This window comes from Danio rerio, chromosome 11 (genome assembly GCF_052040795.2).
Source record: "Danio rerio strain M-AB ecotype USA chromosome 11, GRCz13ab, whole genome shotgun sequence".
NCBI lineage: Eukaryota > Metazoa > Chordata > Actinopteri > Cypriniformes > Danionidae > Danio > Danio rerio.
The window spans coordinates 44,500,445-44,521,317 of NC_141031.1; the positions used below are offsets into that span (position 1 = coordinate 44,500,445).

Sequence of the window (20,873 nt, forward strand, 5' to 3'; positions counted from 1 at the left end):
GTTTCGGGCTCAGGCGTGCTAATCCCAAGTGAACCGTGCTCAGCCACACCTCTTCCAACCGGGCCAGGGCCTGCCAACTGAACCGTGCCTGAGCCCAATTCAGACCACTCACACTCTCAAACGATCCACGAAACGGCCTGAGCACAGTTCAGATAGCATAGTGTGAGTAGGCCCTTATTCTCACTGGAAGAAGAGACAGTACTGTCTCAATGTGATCTCCTGGCTAAATAAATGAAATAATAATAATAATAATAATTCATTCATTCATTCCTTTTCCTGTCGGCTTAGTCCCTTTTAGTAATAATAATAAATATAGCTGCAAGCAGCAATTAAGGGGCCAAGCACTTTTGCCCAAAAGGTGGCGCTGCTCCTGAAGTTTTTGAGTACTTTCAGGGCATGGGGTTGAAGATGCATACCATGTTTTGTAATGATATGTGAATGTGTTGGTAAAATATAGCATTTTTGGGCAAAAATCGAAATGGGCGACACCCAAAATGGCTGACCTGTGAAAATCAGACATCATTCGACTCGACATGCTCTGCCGCATTTAATGAGACCAGTTTTATGAGCTTTGGACGAAAGGTTGAGACGTTATAAGCCACAAAAGCAAGTTTTTTGCATCTCCGGACCACTAGGGGGCAGTGCGCCGAAACTCCGCATATAACCTTAGACCCTAGTTGTCATTACACACACCAAGTTTGGTGTGAATCGGTGTATGTGTTACGGAGATATCGCCTCAAGTCCATTTTCGCAAGTTCTTTGTTAAATTTGATCGCAAGTTAAACGAAAACGGTTGGTCAAATTAACTTGAATTCCATAACTTTTGGTTGGCATGGTCTGTAGATCATGTGATTCAATTTTGGTGAACATCGGAGAAGCGGCCTAGGACGAGTTCGATCAAATAGTTTTTTTGAAAAATTTGAAATAGCGCAAAAAAATTAATGACGTCATAGGTTTGAATCGGACTGAGCCAAGGAATCAGAGGAAAAAAGAATTTTGATTGTAGCCCATTCGGTTCAAAAGTTATGATGATAAACATACGTGAAAGTTTGGACAAGTGGTGGCGCTAGAGAGTTTGATTTTAAGACTTCATATCTGGTCTGATTAATGTTAAGACTGTCCTCTATCATTGTGCTAAATTATACAACTTTCCCGCAAGTTTTTTTCCCACCTACGGTGCTTGGCCCTTAATAAAAATAATAATAAATAATAATTTGAATGAATAAAACTATTTATTAAAACTGTTTTGTAAGAATGCATCACTGTATATTGTCCATAAACACTGATATAAATGCATAAAAATACTTTTTTTAAAGGGTTTTACGCATTTATGCTGAGCACTCGATACACACACATACAGTCACAAACAAATGTTAGTAATATAATAATTATATCTGATTTACATATTTGTGTGTGTGCATGTGTGTGTGTGTGTACATTCATTTGAATTTAAAATGGTTATCGCAAGCCATTTTCTGTTGTAATTATTTGCAACTTCTTAATTACTTTTTAAAAGTCATAACAGGGGTGACCTCATTTTTAATGAGTTTCCTCTTTTTTCCCTCTTTTCTTTTGCAGACGCTCCAGTTTAGTCATCACAACCAAAATATTTTGGGGTGGAAAGTATGTATATTTAATATCTATTATAAAGTCAATAAATGCATGATGCAAACACTACTTTTAAGCTTTACTTAAGAATTACTATTAAGTGAAGAATATAGCTGCTTCAGATCTGTTGACTGAACTCCTACGTTTTTAAAATGCATTATATATTTTGTTTCATATTTACATTTACATGTATATTTAGTCATTTAGCAGGTGTTTTTTTGTCTAAAGCGACTTACAAATGAGGAGGTATTCAGCAATTCAACATGAAGAGGCAATACACACAAGAACTGCCAGATTATACTAAGTAACGTGTTTGTGCTCAGAGTATTTAGAGTAGGATTATTATTTTCTATGTATGTGCAATATACAATATTTACAATGTTTATATACTGTACAATATTATGGCCCTTGTGTGTACTGTTCAAATGTTCTACCCATTATTGTTGCTGTATGTTTTGGTCGCAGTTTTTTCCCCATTGACTTCCATTATAATGGCATTTTTTGATTGCAAAGCCGTGACAGCATATAATCAGGCATTCTTAATTGTTGCTGGTTTGCCCTGTTGGGAAGAGGTAAAATGGTCATTTTTGCTGTTGATCATCAGTTGGCGCCATTAGCCCTTTAGATAGGCCTGTGCAAATTAGTTTCTGGTTTTTACATGGAGTCCAGTGGAAAACAGCAGGTTATGGTGTGTGTGTGCAGAAATACACTTACTGTGTTCTGAAAGCTGACTTGCTTATGTAAATTTTCTTTGACATATCAAGTAAGTGATCAAAGGTGTCTCTCTCTCACACATGCAGTACTACATGTATAAGGCAGAAACAAAGCTTTTTCTTGCACTGCAACTGATGATCAACAGTAAAAATAAAAAACAAATTCTCTTCCCAACAGGGAACACCAGCAACAATCAAGAATGCATGATTACATGTTGTCATGGCTTTACAATCAAAAAATGTCATTATAATGGAAGTCAATGGGGGCAAAAACAGCCCCAAACATAATGAAAGGGCAGTCAATTTACACAGTTAATTGAATTTTTGAACATTTTCAAAGTCTCCCCCCCCATTAACCCAACATGAATCAAATGAATTTGATACCATCCTCCATCGCAGTATTTCACAGTAGACATTGTATGATGCCAAATATGATTGCCAACCCTAGTATCAACAGATATTAAACAGGCGGTCTACTAATACTCAAATGGACCATCAAAACAAAGTGTTACCATTGATTCTTTAGTGATATAGTCGAATAAACAAATCGAGTTGGGTTCGGATCTTTTGCTTAATCGCATCAACGTCGATACGGTACATCTCCAAATATCACAGGATCATGGGACTGATCATGACACGAAGATGACGATCACTGACAGATGGAGATTCGGCTGCGGGGAATAAAGGAATAAAGTTCATTTTCTCAACAACACCACAGTTTAGCCAACTGTCATTTTATTTATTTTTTTGATACAATAATCTATGCTGCAACACGCCATTCGCCAATTGTTTGCTATTGGAAGAGCAGCTGAGACTATTACGTATAGGACTTTGTCAGACTTTGACAGGGGCTTTATCAGTAACTTTTACTGTTCAAATGGACCAGTTTCTTCTTCCTCCGGATCATAACATGTAAATGTAATTAAAATTGTTGCCCCGTTTTGTGTAGTTTGCAAAATATTTGTTTAATTGTGTTATGAGTTGTAGTCACGTATCTATTATAGATCAGTGCTTGTACTGTACCTCTCAGGTTTAATCTGTATGGGGCTGTTCACATATTGCGTCCAAAACCACTTTAAAAACATGACGTGCGCGTCTTCCTTTACTGATTTAAATGCATTTCTGAACTGGCGATCCTCTGCTGTTTGCCTTTGCTATGGCCACCATCAGCTGCTCCTCACAAATGCGGCGCGGTCAATTTTCGAAATAGGTCAACTTTTGCCACTGTGTGGATTATTACTGAATGTGTGTCGTTGTTATTACTTGGGGTTAGGTTTAAGAGTAGAGCAATATGCTGGTGTTTAACTGCATTGATTTAATGCATTCCTGCGTTGGGCCCTCACATACTTTCTGCTACTTCATATTGAAACCGTGGTGAGCATTTCTGTCTATCAAATGCTGGATTGCAATTGACTAATCTCAATAGACTGGGTCCTCATCGATCCTATCATCGCAGATTAGCTTCGCGCTAAGGAGGGGTTTGGGAACAAATTAATCGCTGAACGAATCATATGAGAGTCGCTGGGATAATTCAACACAATCTCACGGCAATTCGTAACTTTTTGATTTAGTGGCTAATTCGGATGAATTCGTATGATCTAATTCGTACAATTTAGTATGATTTGCTCATCCTCCAATGACGGTTGGGTTTAGGGGTGGGGTTAGGTGCCACACCTCCTTTTTAAAATCATACAGTTTCGTTTGACTGAACTCGGACGAATTCGTACGAATTAGCGACTAAAACGGCAAAACGTAAAATACTTACGTTTTCTCGTGAGATCAGGCTGGATAATTTGGTAAAAATAAATGCAGATTATAAGACAATGAAAGTGTTTTTTGACCTTGCACGCATATAAACATGTTGTTGGAGACCCCCAAAATCAAAATATGACATTTTTTAATAGGGGCTCTTTAAGACTCAAAATTACCCCAGAATGGATGTAAACACCTTAACAGCACACAAGGGTTAATTGTAATTTAACCCTCCAACACTTTCTAAATACAACGTCAGTCATGATTGCATAACACTGCACACTCTGCTGTTTTCTAGAGCAGAGACAGAGAGAGGATTGTCAAGAAAACACATTATAGAAGGTGAGTGACAAAACACGCACATCTGAGTAATAGCGGATCAAACTGCTTTGAATGTGTGCTGAATGTATTCACCCTGCTCTTCTGTAGGTTTAAAGGCGTCGTTGGAGAGATTGCAGTTAGAATATGTGGACGTAGTGTTTGCAAACAGACCTGACCCCAACACACCCATGGAAGGTACATACATCTACCTCTCTGTTCTAAACCTTTAGTTATTAAGCGGTACAGTGACTCATTCTGTTCTGTTTGGGCTTCAGATGTTATTTTATTTCACTCCATTTTAATCCGTTTCTATTATCAACTTGAAACAGCCATGGAATCTTTATACGGTTTTAAATAGGACTGCACAATATGGGAAAAATCTAACATTGCTATTGTAGTGGTGTTCTATTGCTGCTGTTGTTGGTAGAGTAAGCAAGTTTTTTTATGCGTAAAAGTCAGAGTCCATAGGCAAAATAGATGCAAATAAAAAGGTCTTTATTTTCCAATTAACAGAATTCCTTCATCAATTTTCCTTCATCTATAATGCACACTTCTCTGTTGTTGTTTCGTTACGGTCAAAAACTGTGGCTGCATCTGAAACCGCCTACTACTCAGTAGGTACTGTATTTGAATTTAAACGTACTACTCGGCTGTTAGAAAAGTGCGTTCTATACAGTATGAATGTAAAAAGTATGAATGGAATTTGGACGTACTACATCTGCCACTTTGTCATCACGTGATCTACCTGCGTCAGTTGCGTCACTTCACTCCCATTCATGAATTCTCTTACGGGGCATTATGGAATAGCGCAGCGTGCATGGGATGCGCACTTCTAAAATCTCCCCGGAAGTAGTTAGTCATCTGGGTACTTCTCGCATACTGATTTTCGAATTCTATGAATTCGGACATACTACTCGGTTCACATACTGATTTTAACGTACTACTGTATATAGTATAGAAGTATGCGGTTTCGGACGCAGCCTGTATGCTTCCTACACTGTAAACAATGCAGGGTTCCACACAATTCATTCATATCTTCCCAACACAAATCGATTAAGTTAACTTAACACTTTTAACAAATTTATGTGGATTGAACATAAAAATATTAGGTTGTACCAATGTAATCCTAAGAATTGTGCTCATTTTAAATAAGTAGCTTGAACAAGTAAAAAAAAAAAACGATTTTTTTGAGTGTACCAACGCTCTTGTCCTCAATGCGGTGAAGCCACAGTTATATACTCTCAAACTGACACCTTGTGGCCAATTTCCAATATGCAATTCATGGCTCCTACAGCTATATATTTCTTTATTTTGCGATATGAATACAGGGCTCAACAGTAAGGACTGCCCGATGGCCCGGGGCCAGCGTGAGAGATGCTCGGGACAGTAGACAGAATCGTTACTCACCCGATCGGGGCAGTGCTGCCTTGTCACTAAATTTTAATTGAAGGCAACATGACCACGACATCAAATTATGAGGCTAAAGGAAAACGTCTAACCAAACGTTTCTCACTTTGTGGAAACATTTAAATGGGTACAGCATGACGAAAAAAATGAAGGTGATGTTTTGCTTAGTTTGCCGTCACTTTTAAGTCAGCCACGTTTTGTTTTGCAAAAAAATACCTGCACATTTTCCATACTGCTATATTTTACTGCTAAATATTTTAACATTTTTCAAATATTTAACTTCTACATTCACTGACATTATTTTCATTCATTCATTTTCTTTTCGGTTGTGTCCCTTTATTAATCTGGGTTCGCCACAGTGGAATGAACTGCCAGACATTAATTTGTGACACATTATTTAATATATGTGGCTAATGAATAGCAATTAACATTTTGATTTCTTTGGTGGGGCCAGTGAAAATTTTGGCAGGGCAAGTAAAAATCTGAACTACTGGTCCAATCGGGCCAGTAGAAAAAAACCTGGAATACAATTGGACTTGATGAATTGAATAACTATTTAAAAAGTATTTATAATTTCAGATTGATTGGGATGATTCTGTAGGGGAGTGCATGAAATTCAGTAAACAATCTACAAACATAGATCAATTTAATAAAGAAAAAGATACAACGGGTGGCACAGTGGGTAGCACTGTCACCAAGAAGGTTGCTGATTCGAGCCCCGGCTGGGTCCTGGGTCCCCGGTGTCCTGGTCAAAGTCCCTCAATCAGCCTTTATAATTCTGGCCTCCCAATCATCCCCATCCACCGAATCGGCTCTATTACTGTCTCTCCACCAATAGCTGGTGTGTGGTGAGCGGACTGGCGCCGTTGTCCTGTGGCTGCCCCACCACAATTTTTTTATTATAATGTGTTCAAAAGTGTCATTTAGGGGGCGTGTACACAGCTCGCTGTTTTAGGGGTGTGATGCTTTACATGACAATTAGTTTCGCCTTCCCGCCTAACATAACAAAGAGTGGGGGAGCTCTTGGCTCCGCCCCCTTGTTTGCAGCAGACAGGCAGACAGAGAGAAGCAGCATAAGTGAGAGGATCAGTATTCACCCGTACATGTACAACTAAGACACAGACCAAGCAGAGAGTACAAGTGCCGAGCGGCACTTCTGGTGTGCGACCTGCAGGCAAGTTCATTATTTTATTTCCAAAGGAGGGACGTGCACGTAAGGCAACGCGCTTGCACTTTTCCAGCTGCACCTAGTTAAGATCACAGGGAGCTTCTGTGATCGCGAGAAATGCAAACGGCTGAAGTTTAAGTTAGACGCAATGAAAAGTACACGTTTGCAAACCTACCTAAAGTTACAAACAATAATTCCGATTAGAGCGATCATGTGGAGAATGTTGATCTTGTGTTGAGCCTAATGAGCCTTACATCTAAAAATAGAGCAAGGGTGTTCCTGTAGTGACATCGCTTTGACTCTCACGCTGAAAATGGCGGACGTGAAACAACAAACTGAGGATATGGTGATGCGCCTGTCTATCAATATTAGTGAGCGAGGGGACCGCACTCCTACGTCAAGTTGCGGTCGGTCTGAAAACCACTCCAACTGGTCCACAGTTATTATGTTGTTAAATTGAAAAAAAAGGACTGTGTGTGTTATCACCCCAATATGACGGTCTATACACTATACCTACACACATGTCCAACCCAGGCTCATTGTGGAAACGTAGTCCCGCGGACGTTTCTGGAGACCATGGAATACGTCCCGGCAGGTACGTACGGCTGCAGTTTTTGTTTTCGCGAATCCGCGAGAGGCCGCTGTTGTGCGCTTTTTCGCACCTCAGACGTCTCTCGCAAGCGCTGTTCTCGCGTGAACCTGCCGGAGGCCGCTGTCCAACTGACCGGATGATTGACTGCGCGACCGGCCAATCAGCCGACTCTCCCTCCTCCTTCCCTGAACCCAACCAATTTTACCGATCGACCCGTCCGCCCGCTCGCTTCCCTAAAAAGACAACCAAAAAAATAAAAGCCCTGATTTTTTTATTCCACCGCGTTTTCGGATTTCGCCGCCTTCTCACTCTGTCACGAAACTCGTTCACTTAATTTTTGGGATTCTTTTTTTTTTTTCTTTTTTTGTCTTACCTGATTGCTGGAACTGCTCTTCCCCGGACTCGAAACCGGTCGCCGTGGTCGACTCCTCTCTGCATCTCGAGACTGCCGACGTACACGGTGAGCTGAGTGGACAAACAAGTTTCAGCGGGGAAGCCCTCCACAAGGAGGTAAGGCAAGCGCGAAAGGCAACAGCATCACACCGCCCCGCAGGGTTCGTTCGAAAAAAATTAACGCGGCCGTACGTACCCCCCGGGACATATTCCACTGTCTCCAGAAACGTCCGTGGGACTACGTTTTCAGAATGAGCTTGGGTTGCACATGTCTGTCAAAACAGCTTGAAAAGTAGATTTTTCACCATAGGTGCCCTTTAACAACCAGATGGTTGCTTAAGTCTATTAAACTGATTATATTTGAATTACATTACAACATCGATGCTGTAAAAGAAACCTTGTGATATTAAAAATAGTCACACAAAGCTTTCACTGGAAGTTCATCATTGGCTGAAAAACACTAGCTGTGCGTATAGTCCATTAGACATACAATCACCACAGCAATACCCGAGCTAGGAGTCGAGTGCTAAACGCTAACAGAATTAGATGGTAGTTTATGGTGATCACCTTTTAATGCTCCTTCAGTTTGGCCAATTGGCCTTTTGTAAGATGCCAGGCTGAATTAAATCTCAAGCAGTGTTTTCAGGTGAAGGGGTGGCTGATCTTTAAAAAGCAAGACAGAGATGTTCTGTGATGTACAATTATTAGCCTAGCTGCCCTTTAGAAAGTTCACACAGTTCAGTAGCTGAAACACAAACAGCTGGAGGGGCTGCAGACATCTGCTGTTCTGTCATTAAAGAGCCCGATGCTTCACTGCTCTTTCTCTTTTTACTTTTACACACATCTCTTATGTCGGTAGTTGACAAACAGACAAATAAAACTAAAACACAATATATTTTTATATGCATGTTTAGGATGTTTGGGAAAGTCTTTTGTAGGGGCACTAACTTTATCATTTTTTTGACTGTTTTGGTTTATTGTTGTTGTTTTTGTATATTTAGGCTTTGTATTTTTCCTGAACTGTGCCTTAAATACTATGGTGTGTAATATTAAAGTAGTATAGTAGTGTAAACTATAGCAGAAATGGTAACACTTTACAATAAGGTTCATTAGTTAATGCATTTACAAACATGAACTAATCATGAACAACACTTGTACAGCATTTATTAATCATAATTGAACATTTACTGGGCGAGGCAGTGGAGCAGTAGGTAGTGCTGTTGGCTTACAGCAAGAAGGTCACTAGGTCGAGGGTTCGAGCCTCGGCTCAGTTGGCGTTTCTGTGTGGAGTTTGCATGTTCTCCCTCCCTTCGCGTGGGTTTCCTCCGGGTGCTCCGGTTTCCCCAACAGTCCAAAGACATGCGGTACAGGTGAATTGGGTAAGCTAAATTGTCCGTAGTGTATGAGTGTGTGTGAATGTGTGTGTGTGGATGTTCCCAGAGATGAGTTGCGGCTGGAAGGGCATCCACTGCATAAAAACTTGCTGGATAAGTTGGCGGTTCATTCCGCTGTGGCGACCCCGGATTAATAAAGGGACTAAGCCGACAAGAAAATGAATGAATGAATGAACATTTACTAATGCATTATTATCATCCATGCTTTTTAACATTATTTAATGCACTGTGAGTTAACATGAACACACAATGAACAACTGTATTTTCTTTAACTAATGTTAACTAGCATGAACAAATTCTGCAGTAAATGTATTGTTCATTGTTTGTTCATGTTAGTAAATGCATTAAGTAAAATTAACTAATGAACCTTATTGTAAAGTGTGACCGCAGAAATTAAGAACAAAAAACTCTGAGAAACTCCGCAGAGAACGGATTTGCGTTCTTGTAAAGAAGGTCTTGCCAGGTCACAACAGAAGAATGAACTCGGGAGACCACGAGAACATAGAATGCGTCCTGTGAGAAATGAGATGCTGCGTTCTTCCTGATGGTCACATGACCCTCTATAAGAGATTTATAAAGTATAAATAGTCCTCACTTTAGATTAGGTCATAAAACTGGATGAAGTTGAATTAATAAAGCATTTAATAACATACAAAGTATCTTATTAGTATATGCCTGAATAATAAGATATATCAATGTTAATTTGAATAGTTTACTAACTATTTAACTATAATTTACTGACTCATTCTGAATGATCTTTAAACAAACTCTAACTATGCTATAATAACTGGTTTGTAAATAATAAATCATTACCAAATTATGAAAGTAGAATTAAGCGCATTCTAAATGTGGTTATAAGTCAAAAATACAGCATTTGTAGCTGCAGTTATAAACTGCTTATTAACGTTTATTAATGTAAAGTTAATGCTTAATTGATAATTAATTCACTATTTGCTAATTTAAAAAATATATATTTATGGTCTGTAGTTATTATAAAATGTTTCCAAAATGTTTAACTATTTACTGCATTTTAAATGAGTAGTACTAGTTGTATTCATTTTTCTCATGTGTGACACTGAAAATGTCACACAGGTTTTGTCACGGTTGGTGAGGGGAAAAGGAGCGAGTGCAAGGACTCAAGTGCAAAGAAATAATGGGTATTTATTGATAAAAAATAAAAAGCAAAACAGCAAAACAAACTACCCCGAGGGGGAAAATATTAATAAAACAAATAAACAAACAAACAAACTAACCGGGCAGGCTGGCAAACTGGAGAACAGGAGAACAGGACAAGACAGGAAACAGTGACATCTGATGATGAACTTGCACAGAACAGAAAACATGAGCGGATTATAAAGCAAAAAGTAAATTGACACACAGGTGAACATGACAAACTAATAAATAAAGTTAACAAGGAGGGTGGGACTAGACAATAGACGGGAGAGCGCATGACACAGAGACAACACAAGCCATGCGCTCACATAAAACAGGACAAGAACATGCAGCCAATGAGAGAACTCATTAACCGCATGTTCATGACAAGTCAAGCACAACACTGAAGCACACGACAAAAGCACATGACCACAATGTAAACACCAAGCCACGTGCTTTGACAGACGCAAGACACGAGCACACGATGAATGAAAACACTGACCGTGCGCTCACACACGCATCGTACATGCTTCATCCCAGCGCCGACCGAAACCAACAAGACTGAGACGCTGGGAATGAAACACAACGCTGCAGACAGACAAAAACAAACACGAGTACAAGCACGCGTGCACGTCGGAGGCAGGCTGCGAACACCCACGAAGGCGCGCGCACACACGGAGACACACACAATGACAGAAACAAGTGATCGACCCAAGAAAACGTGAGCCGAGCACAACAGGACAGGACTAGACATGACTAGTGTCCGGATTCTGCCACCAAAACAAGAATTTACATGACCAGAGTGGCAGAACCCTGACAGGTTTATAAAAACACAGATATATCGACTTGGACAAAATTGTTGATCAATTAAAAAACCCAATGGTCAATGAAATAACTTAGAAAAAGTCAAATATTACTGAAAAATAAACTAATAAAAATCAAATATTGCTTTTGAATTTTCGAGTTGTGATTCAACAGAAGAATTAAAAAGCAAACTAATGAAGCGGCCTGGATAAATATAAAGAGTTCCTACACTTGTAGTCAAGCAAGAGCAGTGAATGAGTCTGTAGCTCATATAGCTGATGTTTTGACAGTGCTGGTCTTGATTATTAAAGACCCTCATTTGAAGCATTGTTTTCCTTGAGCTGAGATTCATATTGACCTGAAGCGCCAGTTGTTTATTTTGTGTCTCCTATATTGATTAAAGTTCTCCAGCTCCATCCATTAACGATTTATCATTTATACTGTCCTCCCTTGCATTAATCCAGCCTGTTTTCTTTTGTTTGTTAATATTTCATGCATTGGCCCAAACTGACACATACTAATGGCATCGTGACATGATGTATTGCACGTTAAATCTCGTCTAATCTGATTGGCAGAAACGGTGCGGGCGATGACCCATGTGATCAATCAGGGAATGGCGATGTACTGGGGAACGTCACGCTGGAGTCCGATGGAAATCATGGTGAGTCACAGAAGTGTGCATCCCTGTAATCAGCATCTCCAGCGGCTGCTTTTGTTCTTGAAGGACTTTTCAAGAACTGTTTAATCACTTGATGAAGCTAAAGATGCGTGTGTTTAAATAGGTGCTGTCAGCGAGGCGGTCTAACCTTGTATACTGGGCGGACCTGAAACCTACAACAGCAGTGCGCTGCACTGAGTCAGACAAACACTTTCACACTGAGAGAATGTTAAATGACGGACTGTTGTTTGTGTTCAGTTACACCTCGTCAGTCACAACTCTTTTGTGAAAGTTATGCTTACTGAGACTGTCGAATTCGCTTTTCAGCTCTTCTGCATACATTTCAGTATACAGTATAAGATTTTTTTTTTAAAGAGCTCCTATTGTGGGTTTTTGAAAATGAGCTTCCATGTAGTGTGTAACACAGCTCTAAGTGAAGTGAAATATCCAGCTTAAATCTGAAAGTGGACAGTTTTTGAAACTATTAATTCATCTAATAAAGAGTCGACTCATAGTGGTTAGATTGAATCGTCTTCATAACGAGTCTTTAGCCGTTTCGGCTTGACGTAGTTATGAAACATAAGCCCCGCCCAGTTGTTGCGCGCACAAACCCGGGAAAATTAAAACCTGAAGCCCCGCCCACTAACACAGCAGCAAAGACAAACAGATCCTGAAGTCATCATGAGTCATGAAGACGCTGTGCTTACCTGGATATTATTGGAAGTGTGAGGGGAAAGGAGTGCTTCAGCAATCTACACGCTTACAATGGGCGATTCATTCGTTTGTTAAAGGAAGGATCAGAAAAGACTGATGTATGAGACCTGTGGGAATGAACAGACAATACACCAGGGGTGCGTGCAAAATAAGGCCAGTTTATTAGGCACAAGGGCAGCATGCTGCAGCTGAGGAGGAGCGCTGGTGAACGTTACAACCCCCTGGATGGGGATGTGATCTTTGGGTAAAGCAGAGTATGGGGAAGCCCTGAGAACATATAACACTTGACGCAAGAGGTGCCACAGCAATAACTGCAAATAGAAATAATCTACAGCTGAGAAGGCAGAAAAGCTCCAAAATGCAAGATGATTAATGAAATCAGACCTGGCCCACGACAAATGTCATAAGTGTGAGTGAATGGCTGTCTCCTTGTTTTCTCTAGCCTGCAAATGATGTATTTAATTGTGTTTTGTTACTTGTAACAGCTTGCACTGTATCTGGTTAACTCTTCATATTCTCATATCGCGTCTAAAGCCACGTTAAACGCGACGCGCAACGCTTTGTTTACAGATTTAAATTCGTTTGTGAGCTCGTGTCTCACTGCCGTTTGTCATTAATATGGCCACCGTCAGCTGTTCCTACACACGTGCAGCGGTCAAGGTTCAGAATACTTAAGCTTTTGCTGCTGTGTGGATTAATTCTGAATGTGTGTCATGGTTAAGAATGGAGCAATATACTGGTGTTTGACTACACTGCTTTTGGTGGTAAGGTGTCTGAATAACACTGTTGAGTAAGTTTTACTATGAAGTGTGTTTCAGGTGTTCACTGCGATCAGATCCGATACCAATGTTGGCGAACCGTGATCTTGAGAAATCGCGCTGGGCATTTGTCCCCCACTAAACACTGTCGACCAATCACAACAGGCTGTCATAGTTCCAATCAGCGCAGATTAGCTTTGCGCTAAGGAGGGGTTTGGGAACAAATGAATCGCTGAACGATTCATACGGGAGTCGCTGGGATAATTGGGTAAAAATAAATGCATATTATAACACCATGAAAGTGTTTTTTGACCTTGCATGCAGATCAGTATGTCATTGGAGATCGAAATATGACCCTTTTTAATGTATAATAGGGGCTCTTTAAATAAAGTTTTAGTCATTTTCATGCATTTGTGAAGTTTATTTATAAACTGATTTCAAAAGGATCATCTGCTAATGATTGACCACGGCTGGTCCCACATAAGCTATCAAATGATTAACAGTCAGATCAATCCAAACGTACATGAGTAATCAGATTTTCTTACTTTAGTCATCTTCATCTTGAATAATCCCTCCCTACTCCTCTGCTTCTTTCCTAGATTAACCCAAGATAAAGCGGCATGGTGGCTTAGTGGTTACTGTTGCCTCACAGCAAGAAGGTCACTGGTTCAGACCCCGGCTCGACCAGTTAGTGTTTCTACGTAGAGTTTGCTTGGTCTGACTGAATTAGGTTTGAGTCGATAGACAATGCCATCGCCGATGGCCGATAGACATCACAATGCTGAGCCGGCATCGCGATCTTCTGCCCCACCCCGTTGCAGCAGCAACCCGCTCGTGAAAAATGCACACTCAGGCCCCGTTTACACTAATACATCTTAGTTTTAAAATGGCACTTTAGAATTTAAACGATGCATGTCCACACTGACGTTTCATCTAGCATTTATGAAAAGATCTACGTCCACACTATACCGCTGAAAACGCACATCACCACACACACACACACACACAAACTCTGCGGTGTAAGCGCACGTCTGAGCTCCAACAGTCAGCAGTTGCTTTGAGCACAAAACCCCAGAGAGCAGTGCACGTCGGACAATTTATCAAGGATGTACCACTGGATGGCGTTTCACTGTAGTTGTTAGACGTGATGTTTAATTAATCTTGTCTTTATCTAACCACTCTTCGATCTTCTGAATCTGTCAGTGTCACAGCATAGTTTTCCTCTAACTCTATTATTTTGTCCATGTGTTGTAGGAAGCATATTCAGTGGCCCGACAGTTCAACCAGATCCCACCAATCTGTGAGCAGTCGGAGTATCACATGTTCCAGAGAGAGAAAGTGGAGGTGCAGCTTCCTGAGCTCTTCCATAAGATCGGTGAGCGTCCAGTCCACCAAAATCCTCACCAGACCTTAACAAACACCCTGCTTCAACTCAAGCTGTTTGTATTACTATAGGGCATTATAGGGTAACATATTAGGGCAATGGGTTACAGTTACAGTATTTTTGCCTATTCGAAATACGAAAATAGCCAAGAAATATCGCTCTGCAAAATTGCCTGGCTACATTGCTCAAAAAGTTGGCAAAAGTAAATCAGTTGCAAAAAGTTACGTCAGCATTAATCTCTGGTGCTGCATGAATGTGATTGGCTAGTGTCTGCACTTGAATTTTCATAAAGTGATCTGATTGGCCTGCTTTGACTCTTAAAAAGTGTTTCAGAAACCAATGCAACTGTCAAACCAAGAGTTTCACACTATTGAAAGTGAATGAGAACAGTAGACGCTGATGCTCCGTTTAATTTTTCATTTTCATTGGTTCTAATACGTGATGTAACTACAGAAGCTTTAAGCTTTAAATAGAGCAATTATCGACCCTTTTCTGTAATTTTTTGGAGACGCTAATGGTCTAATCTGATTCAATGAATTGTGCTAAGCTAAGCTAAAACTGCTCCCGCCAGACCCAGAGATCAGCTGAATATATATTGAAATCATTCCTCGCCTCCTGTTCAAAGCCATGCCTCCTAAAACACGAGCGTGCGCATTAAAGATGACAGAGACCCACTAGATCATGTCATTCAGCAGTTAGAAAACTTTATAGTACCTTATAATACTACAATTCTGGACGAAAAACTGTTTAAAATCTAGCACAGTTGAGTAGTTAGCCAGCAAAACTTGTCATAATGTGCAATATTTCATGCGTGCAAGGATCGCTGGACTCATGCGCTTTGTCCTAAAGTGACTACTGTATGCTTAGTGCTTGGTAATTTTCCTTTACTATAAATTACTATAGGATTTTAAATTTAACACCTGGTTTTATTGAATTTTTGCTGTTATATACTATAATTTGTTTTTGTTTATTACAGCATATTATTTGCAGTAAATAACTGAACTGAACTATTCTGCCTCATATGTTTCTGACAGTTTTATCAATTACTAAGATATGATTGACTTGGATTTAAGTTGTTTCTATTAAAAAAAAAAAGATGATTGCAAAAATAGATTAGATGTAGCAAAGCTTGCCAAATAGCTTTTCCCAGAGAGTAGCTTTTACTGTAGTTAAGCTACATTTTAAGTGGAGTAGCTAATAACTAGGCCCACACGGAATCTGCGCTCGCAGAAGTCTGCAGATTTTGACCCATTATTAATTCTGTCTATTTACTTGTGTAAATGTGAGTAAATTTAGATTTATTCAGTTTTTTAAGTAAATTCATTGATATTATTGATTAATATGAACATATTCACATGATTTATTTAAAATACAGTTTGTAAAGTAATATTTTCTGTCTTTTAATAGAAATATTATCATTTAAAGGGACTAAGTTAAAACGAAAATGAATGAATAAATTAATGAATTATCATTCATATATTAAGGTTTTAGTTATGATACTCCTAAAACCATTCTACCATTCCACAACAAAATTCTGCGCAGAAATAGCAAAAAATGTCAGCTGATTCCGTCTGGCCTTACTAATAACTTAGCTCACTGCATTTTTCAAGTAGCTTGCCCAACACTGCATACTTCCATGCTATTTCAGAGCGAATATTCATAGTAGCGGTAAACAATATAGGGAGCGCGTCACAGGCTGTCATTGTTCAAAAATGAACCAATGAGAATATAGAAACAACTTCAGCTCAGTAAAGCAGGCTAGGCAGAATAGCGCTATTTACTAATGTTTTTTTTTTTTGTGAAACTAAATAAAAGTCTACATTATCGATGCTGTAAAAGGACCTTATGAAACTAAAAATAATTGCATCAATCTATCGCTGGAAGATTTCAGTGGCTGAACAACACTTCTGTGCATATAACCCATTCATAACAACACACTCTACATCAGCTATGCGGGACTAAAAGAGTTTTAAACCAGAACATCACCTGTCTAAAAGAAATACTTCACGCTTCAGATGTACAAATCTACTTTTGTTTACACAGTTTGGGCTACTTATTAGAATTATGGGAATTATTGGCCTGACGATATTTAATTGGATGAACGTTTTTAAGTTTTATGCCTAACCCAGAATATAAAAACACATATAAACACATTTAGATCATTTACTTTAATCAGTACTATTGGAATGTGAAATGACTTTCAACCAGCAAAACAACAAATCCTTCTGAAGACAATCACCTACTGCACCTTTAGCTTTAACAGAAATCTAAAATGAGCCTATTTTCATATAAAAGTGTAGTGTTTCTTTAAATTGAAAGTTTTTGGACATGTTTTTTCAGGTGTGGGTGCGATGACATGGTCCCCGCTGGCCTGTGGGATAATCTCAGGGAAATATGACAGCGGGGTGCCGCCGTACTCACGCGCCTCACTAAAGGTACTAAACATCCCATGAGCCTCTCTGTGTCCTCCTCCTTCCTGGTCCTCTGGAAACGTCATATGTAGTTCCTCTGTGTTTGCTGTTCTAATGTGTTTGTGTTCGTGTCTTCCAGGTTCAGTAGTTGGGTGTTTTCCTGTAGATGTGTTTGTTGTTGATGGCATGAATCCACACGTCTGATCTTCTACATTGGTTTCTTTCTGTGATTGAGTTTTTCTGGTAACTCTGAGGAGGATTGGCACTTGTTTTTATCTGTGTTTCCATCTCCTTCAAGCACACTAAGCCACACGCGCTCAAGTGCACGCTAAAAGCAACCGTCTGATAGGAATTTCTTTGATATGTTTTTATTTAGCTTTAGTTTATTTTACAAAAGTACCTTTATCCTGAAAGGGAAAATAATATATTTTATTAATTTTTGGAAATTGGTTTAGTAGCTCAGTCAGTAATTTGAAGAGATTTTTTTTTATTTATTTTTGTGAATATTTCTGTTCTGGGGTTCGTTCTTCGTACGTGGATTACTCAGTTAGCTGGATTTGGATATTGACGATTTGACACGATCCAGGATCATTTCGTTCTTCAAAGCTGATCCGAGAGTTGTTGTCATAGCAACAGTTCTGCTAGCTTAAACCTGATCAGGAGCACGTTCAATTTATATAAATTATAAACAAATTATTATAAAGATTAGATCGGCTCAGTTCAAGCAAATATAATACAGAAAGTATGTTCCGAATTCTGATATTTTCTTACAGTAGTAGTTATATACACTTGGGAAAAAGAGTAAAATTTTTTTTTAACTAAATATATAAAGTTATAGTTATTAATATAATAAATAAAGTTATATATATTAATAAAACTTGTGCAATCTGCACTCTCGAAATGAATGTACAAAGACTGCCACCTGGTGGTGCACAGAGAAAACTTATTGATATGATATCGCTTAGTACAAATTGTATAATAGAAATGCACAATATGTGACTTTTTTAAAAGCAATAATACATTTATGCAGTCATGAACATGTTTTGATAGTTAATATGCCGGTGATTTGATGCTTCACAAAAGTTGCAGACGCTTTTACCAATATCAAAATGCTTTTGTAAACAACCAGTTATTCTTTACACCGATTAAAAAATGGCTACTATAATAAAGAAAATCTTTTCTAAATGTGGACTAAATACATTGATTTGCATTGAAATACATGATGAATACTCTTGACACATGAAAGTGTGAAGCCTGCAGCTCACAACAAATGTGGAAGGTTATTGCGTGTCATATTTATCAAACCGTTTACTGCTAATTTGATATAATTTTGCTCACATGAATAATTGAATATTAATCAGATGATGTCATTACGCAGCTGTGCCGTCAGCCAATCGTTGCATTGCTGATCATGATTTCGAGGATCGATAGATCTGTCCTTCACAACACACGCAGCGAACTCAGATCAGTTTATCCAGACATTCTAATCTGATTCGCGAACTCGTTTGAAGAACCAAATTAGCGAGAGATCAGTTATCAAGATTAAAAGATCCAGGATCTGCCAAATCATCTTAAATGATTTAAGCGAGGTATGAAGAACGGACCCCATATTTAATTTTCACACTAATCATACACTCTGAAGTGCACACTAAAATAGCAGTTCAGTAAAATATTTGTTAAGTGATTAAGCTTTTTTTAATCATGTAGTGATTTTAGTGCTTCTTCTGTAACAGAAGTGATACGGTTTTATTTATGTTTTAATGTTCAGTCAGTAATTTAAAGCAATTTCATTTTGAAAAAATATTTCTGTTTAGCTTTAATGTTTAACCTCAAATGTGCACTAAAAGCACCCATCTGCTAGTGATTTTGGAATTTGAAAATGTTTGTAATTAGCTATATTTTTATTTTTTGCTGAAACAGCTATATTATTATTTAAATATGTACAGGCAGTAATTTCAAGCAATTTTATTTTCTTAATATGTTTGCTTACCTTTAATGTTCAATATTTTTCAATAATTGCTTTATTGGCATGTGTTCAAATGTATTGCCAAAGCATTTATGAAGTTTACATTAAAGATAAAAGAACATAGATGTAGAATAAAAACACAGTAAACACAGTACATAGTAGTAGTGGTTAAAAAAAGAAAAAGAAAAGAAATATGCTTATAACAATTAAATAAAAGTAGAAATAATATATCACATTATTCAATATATCATATTAATATTCAAAATATTATATTATTCATATGTATCATGCATCATATTATTCATATCTATCAATACAAATGATAATAGATCAGAATACACTACATTTAACAATCAACTATTACTCTGTCTGTCTGTCTCTGTCTCTCTCTGTGTCTCTCTCTGTGTCTCTCTCTCTCTCTCTCTCTCTCTCTCTCTCTTTATATTTAAATATATTTATACTTAAAACACGTAATGTAAATACTATATACATACAGTTGAAGTCAGAATGTTTATCCCCTAATAATTCTTTTTCTTTTTTAAATATTTCCCAAATTTTTACAGTATGTCTGATAAGAGTTGTTCTTCTAGAGAAAGTCTTATTTGTTTTATTTAGGCTAGAATGAAAGAAGCTTTTACTTTTTAAGCCATTTTAAGGTCAAAATTTACTAGCCTCTTTAAGCTATATATTTTTTCCCAATGGTGTACAAAACAAACCATACAATAACTTGCCTAATCACCTGCCTAGTTAACCTAAATACCCTAGATAAGCCTTTAAATGTCACTTTAATCAGTATAGAAGTGTCTTGAAGAAAATCAAATAAAATATAATTTACTGTCATCATGGCAAAGATAAAATAAATCAGTTATTAGAGATGAGTTATTAAAACTATTATGTTTAGAAATGTGTTTAAAAATCTTCTCTCCGTTAAACAGAAAATGAGAGAAAAAATAAACAGGTTGTCTAATAAATCGGGGGGGGGGGGGGGGGCTAATAATTCTGACTTCAACTGTATATACACATTTTTTATTATTGTATTTACATTTCATGTTTTCAAAATTTGAGTAACAGAACTAATACAGTTCTAAAGGAAATGTTTCTAATTTTTATTTTAATATATTCTAATTTATTGTTTTTATTTTTTCTATATATTTTATGTGTCTAGTTAGTAATTTTCTCAATTTTTCTGTTTAACTTTAATTTTAACACTAAATCACACACTTACAAGTGCACACTGAAACCACCCGCCACTAAATAATGTTTAGTATTTTAACATTAAAAAAAATCTTTAGCTTTTTTTATGTATTATTAATTTGAAAACATTCACATTCAATGAAACAGACGTGCTTCAATTCTAAAGACAATTGTGGTTTATTTACATTTTTTACATTTTAGTTTACTGGTATATTTTCAGTCAGTAATTTGAAGTGATTTTATTTTCTGATATTTCTGTTTAGCTTTAATTTTCTCACTAAATCACGCACTCACAAGTGCACACTGAAACCATCTGTCTCTAAGTAATGTTTACTGTTTTTACTTAAATACTAAAGTATTTAGCTTTTATAAGTATTCAATTCTTCCTTATTTCTCTGGCACATTTACAATGTATATTGTCTCAAATCAGCTTCACATAGAGGCTCTAGTAGACTGAAACTGCTTCAGTCCAGTTTTCAGAGAT

General features: G+C 37.9%; 1 protein-coding gene across 7 annotated transcripts in view; it reads left to right on the top strand.

Moving 5' to 3' along the window:
• Positions 1 to 20,873, top strand: part of kcnab2a (potassium voltage-gated channel subfamily A regulatory beta subunit 2a) — a 241,743-nt gene that overhangs the window by 196,702 nt on the left and 24,168 nt on the right. For all 7 annotated transcript variants that reach the window (XM_087274282.2, XM_087274283.2, XM_087274281.1 and 4 more), the window contains 6 exons: positions 1,579 to 1,623; positions 4,372 to 4,415; positions 4,503 to 4,589; positions 11,880 to 11,965; positions 14,689 to 14,809; positions 17,159 to 17,253. In XM_087274282.2, the coding sequence (XP_087130408.1) occupies positions 1,579 to 1,623; positions 4,372 to 4,415; positions 4,503 to 4,589; positions 11,880 to 11,965; positions 14,689 to 14,809; positions 17,159 to 17,253 (478 nt within the window). The remainder of the gene's footprint in view (positions 1 to 1,578; positions 1,624 to 4,371; positions 4,416 to 4,502; positions 4,590 to 11,879; positions 11,966 to 14,688; positions 14,810 to 17,158; positions 17,254 to 20,873) is intronic.